Source organism: Cucurbita moschata, unplaced genomic scaffold, assembly GCF_002738365.1.
Source record: "Cucurbita moschata cultivar Rifu unplaced genomic scaffold, Cmos_1.0 Cmo_Scf00005, whole genome shotgun sequence".
NCBI lineage: Eukaryota > Viridiplantae > Streptophyta > Magnoliopsida > Cucurbitales > Cucurbitaceae > Cucurbita > Cucurbita moschata.
The window spans coordinates 2,247,569-2,251,890 of NW_019268521.1; the positions used below are offsets into that span (position 1 = coordinate 2,247,569).

Sequence of the window (4,322 nt, forward strand, 5' to 3'; positions counted from 1 at the left end):
TCAAATATTCTTAATGTTCGTAATAACCTTAAAAGTAGGTTCGGGTCGAGTTGAGTTGTAACCCAATTTTTCGGGTTGGTAGGGTTGACCCGCAAGAAAAATGTCAACCTACAAACCAACCGATTTTCAGTTTTCGAAAATTCAACATAACTCAAATAAATACTCTTAATTAATATATCCACTAAACACATTTTAAAATAATAATAAAATAATAATAATGACATGGCAATGGAAGTGTCAGCCACTTTCCAAAGAGGCGCGTGGTTTAAAATCTTTCTAGAAACACAACCCACAAGAAAAAACCAAGAATTTTCAGACTCCTTTCCCCACCGTGTGGTCGGCGGAGTCTTCCGCCGTCAAGTCCGGTCCAACCTCCGTCACTCCCCGCGGTACATCACCGTCACCCCACCGTTACCGTTAAATCCCGTCAAGAACAATAAAAACCCTCTCCCCTCCCCTTCAGCTTCATTTTTCAAACATCAACCCGTTCTGTTCTTCACTAATTCTTCAAAATTAGAACACCCATAAGAACAGAACACCCAGAAATTCTTCCATTAATCCTTCACCAAAAAACCCACAAGCGGAATCACAATCTTTCCCATTTTCAGCTCCAAATTTCAGGTGAAAATCGAATCTCCCAACATTACTCTGTTCTGTTCCTAATCGATTCATGTTTTTCTGCGATTTGGATTTGAATTTCTTTGTCCCATTCTGTCGGAAACAAGTAGAAAACCTTATGTTGTTCTTGTTTGTGTGTGTTTTTTGTTTGTCGCAGGTTGATTCTTGTTGTTCTTCTGTTGGATATTGAAAAACAATTTTGTTGTTAGGTTTTAGACAAAAACATTGTTGAATCTTTGTCGTGTCTGCTAGAAGAGCTGATGCTAAGTGTATAGCATGGATTCTCACCAGCTGTTTGGATTTGGGGTTAATAGTGCAGAATTTTCATATACATCTTCTTATTCCTCTGTTCCATCTTTACCTAATAGTTTGCTTGGACCTGTGAACTTCAACTTAAGAAATTCTCCTGTGTCGTCGTCGCTATTTTCGTCGCAATTCGAATCGGATTCCTTTACGACGACGACTGTAAGTGATAGCCAGGATCAAAGGAATTCCCCGGATGATCTCTCGGGACTTAGCCCTTCGTGTAATTCGTCGTTTGAAACGAGTAGCTTTAATCGAATAGCTTCGTCGTATTTGGGATCAAATGCATTTGTTTATGAGGGTTGTTCTACTGAGGATATAAGCTATGCTTTGAAACAATTGGAGAGTGCTTTGATGGAACCTGATAATGAGGAAGTTGTGAACAAGCCTGATGAGAGTAGCAGGCCACAGATGATGGGGCAGAGACCATACTCGTGGAGCCAAGATCGATGTGGTGGGTCGTCGTATGTTGTTCAGTCTCAGACGTCGCCTGTGTCGAGAAGCCAGCGTTCTGAAGAAGTTCGATTGGGGAAACGCCAGAAATCGATGGATGAACCAATGTTGCAGCAGGATGGATTGCCATCGGATAATCTTAAGGAGTTGCTGATTGCTTGTGCAAAAGCTTTAGCTGAGTACAGGATGGAGGATTTCGACAAATTGGTTACTGCAGCACGAGGTGCTGTGTCTATTGGCGGTGAACCGATCCAACGTCTCGGCGCTTACATGGTCGAAGGACTGGTGGCAAGGAAAGAGGACTCGGGGGCGAATATATACCGTGCTCTAAACTGTAGAGAGCCTGCAAGTGATGATTTGCTTTCTTATATGCATATGCTATATGAAATCTGCCCCTACTTGAAGTTCGGTTACATGGCAGCAAACGGGGCGATCGCCGAAGCCTGTCGAAACGAAGATCGCATTCACATTATAGACTTCCAGATTAGTCAAGGGACACAATGGTTAACTCTTCTTCAAGCACTTGCAGCTAGACCGAGTGGAGCTCCACATGTGAGGATAACTGGTATCGACGACCCTGTTTCTAAATATGCTCGTGGTGATGGGTTGGAGGTCGTAGAGAGTAGGTTAGCCGAGATCTCGAGAAAGTACGGAATAAAGGTAGAGTTTCATGGAATACCTGTTTTCGCTCCAAACATCACGCGTGATATGCTCGACATCAGACCGGGGGAGGCTCTAGCTGTAAACTTCCCGTTGCAGCTTCATCATACCCCGGACGAAAGCGTCGACGTGAACAATCCACGCGACGGGCTGCTAAGGCTGGTGAAGTCATTATCCCCAAAGGTTGTAACTTTGGTAGAGCAAGAATCAAACACCAACACAACCCCTTTCTTCAACAGGTTTGTGGAAACATTAGATTACTACTTAGCAATCTTTGAGTCCATTGATGTCACTCTACCAAGAGACAACAAGAAGCGTATCAACGTCGAGCAGCATTGTTTAGCAAAAGATATCGTTAACGTCATTGCTTGCGAGGGGAGGGAACGAGAAGAGCGACACGAGCTCTTCGGTAAGTGGAAATCAAGGTTGACAATGGCAGGGTTTCGCCAGTTCCCGTTGAGCTCTTATGTCAACTCCGTCATTAGAAGTCTTCTCAGGTGTTATTCGGAGCATTACACGCTCGTCGAAAAGGATGGAGCGATGCTGTTGGGATGGAGAAACAGGAACCTGATATCGGCCTCGGCATGGAATTGAGAGCACGAGAATGCAGCTAAACAAAGACCGAGCTCGTGACGACGGGGTATGGCTTGCTATTATACTGACTTTGACATTCAATTGATATCTGCTTACTGTTTATGGATTATAAGTGTTTAGTTAAAAGTTCTATTTTGCATTCATTTTTTTCTCTGGAGATTCAATGCTGAAAACTGTAAAAGAAATAGTTCTATTTGGAGATAAATATACCGTTCAAATCCGGACCCGAAATTTTCTACTTGATTTAAGGTCGTTACTATATACATATCATGAACATTAAAGAATGAAACCCCTCTACAGCGATCTCCTGACTATCGTTTGCATGCTATTCTTCCTACGACGTTGCATAAACCAGCAACACTTTCCCACACTGCTCAAAAACGTTTCCTTAGTGGATGCGATGAAAACTTCTACGTCGAATGTGAGATCCTACGTTGATTGGAGAGAGGAACAAGTGCTAGCGAGGATGTTAGGTCCTGAAGAAGGGTGGATTGTGAGATACCATATTGGTTGGAGCGTGGAACTAAACATTGTTTATAAGGGTATGGAAACCTCTCTCTACCAAATCGATTGGAGAGAGGAACAAGGTGCAGCAAGGACGCTGGGCTTCGAAGGGGGTGGATTGTGGGATCCCGCATCGGTTGGAGAGGGGAACGAAGCATTCTTTATAAGGGTATGGAAACCTCTTTCTAGTAGACGCGTTTTAAAATATTGAGGGGAAGTTCACATGGGAAAACTCGAAGAGGACAATATTTGTTAGTAATGGGCTTAGGCTTGCAAATGGTATTAGAGCTAGACAACGGGCGGTGGGCTAGCGAGGATGTTAGGCTTCGAAGGAGGTGAACACTGGGCGGTGGGCTAGCGAGGATGTTAGGCTTCGGAGGAGGTGAACACTGGGCGGTGTGCCAGCGAGGAGGCTGGGTCCTGAAGGGAGGTGGGCATCGGGCGGTGTGTTAGCGAGAACGTTAGGTCCCGAAGGGGGGGCGGATTGTGAGATCCCACATTGATTGGAGAGAGGAACGAGTGTCAGCGAGGACGCGGAGTCCTAAAGGTGTGAACATCAAGCAGTGTGCCAGCAAGGACGCTGGAGGGTATGTTGTGAGATCCCACATCGATTGGAAAGAGGAACGAGTGCCAGCAATGTGGCCTCGAAGGGGATGGATTGTGAGATCTGACTAGCAGTGGGCTTGAGCTTAGACCGTTACATCCAACCTGTTACTGCAACAACTACTACTCTAAAACAGCAACCATAGCCTACTATAGTACCACTAGGCCAATAAAATAAATAACAAAGAGAAACACTTAGAAATCAACCGAAACCAATAGACCAAAACGATATCAAACCAAGACTTAAAAGAGAATGCACTTACCAACACTAGTCTATAAAAGACGAGCAACCGAGCGATGATTGAAGATGCAAATGCAAATTCCGTGACTCGACGCCTTGTATACAACTCGACTATAGTGACAAAGTCGAAGGCAATGAACCGTGAACGAGAGACATCAATCATGAAAAGCATGCACGTCCAGTTTCACCACATTATTTCATTTAATATCTGGTCCGTTACAACCACTCCAGAAAGTTCTCCTAAAATAAGGTCCTCACCTACAAAGTTCATATTTTTTTTATTCATGTTCATGCCTTACACACATTATTAGGATAATACAAAAAAAAAAAAAAAAAAAAAACAAAA

General features: G+C 43.8%; 1 protein-coding gene across 1 annotated transcript; it reads left to right on the forward strand.

Annotated features, from left to right (window-relative positions):
- Nucleotides 1-466: 466 nt before the first annotated feature.
- On the forward strand, nt 467-2,871 carry LOC111443660 (chitin-inducible gibberellin-responsive protein 1-like). Its single transcript, XM_023081575.1, has 2 exons — nt 467-621; nt 776-2,871. Exon 2 carries the CDS (start codon nt 895-897, stop codon nt 2,626-2,628), a length of 1,734 nt encoding a protein of 577 aa, XP_022937343.1. The 5' UTR covers nt 467-621; nt 776-894; the 3' UTR covers nt 2,629-2,871.
- The last annotated feature ends 1,451 nt before the right edge of the window (nt 2,872-4,322 follow it).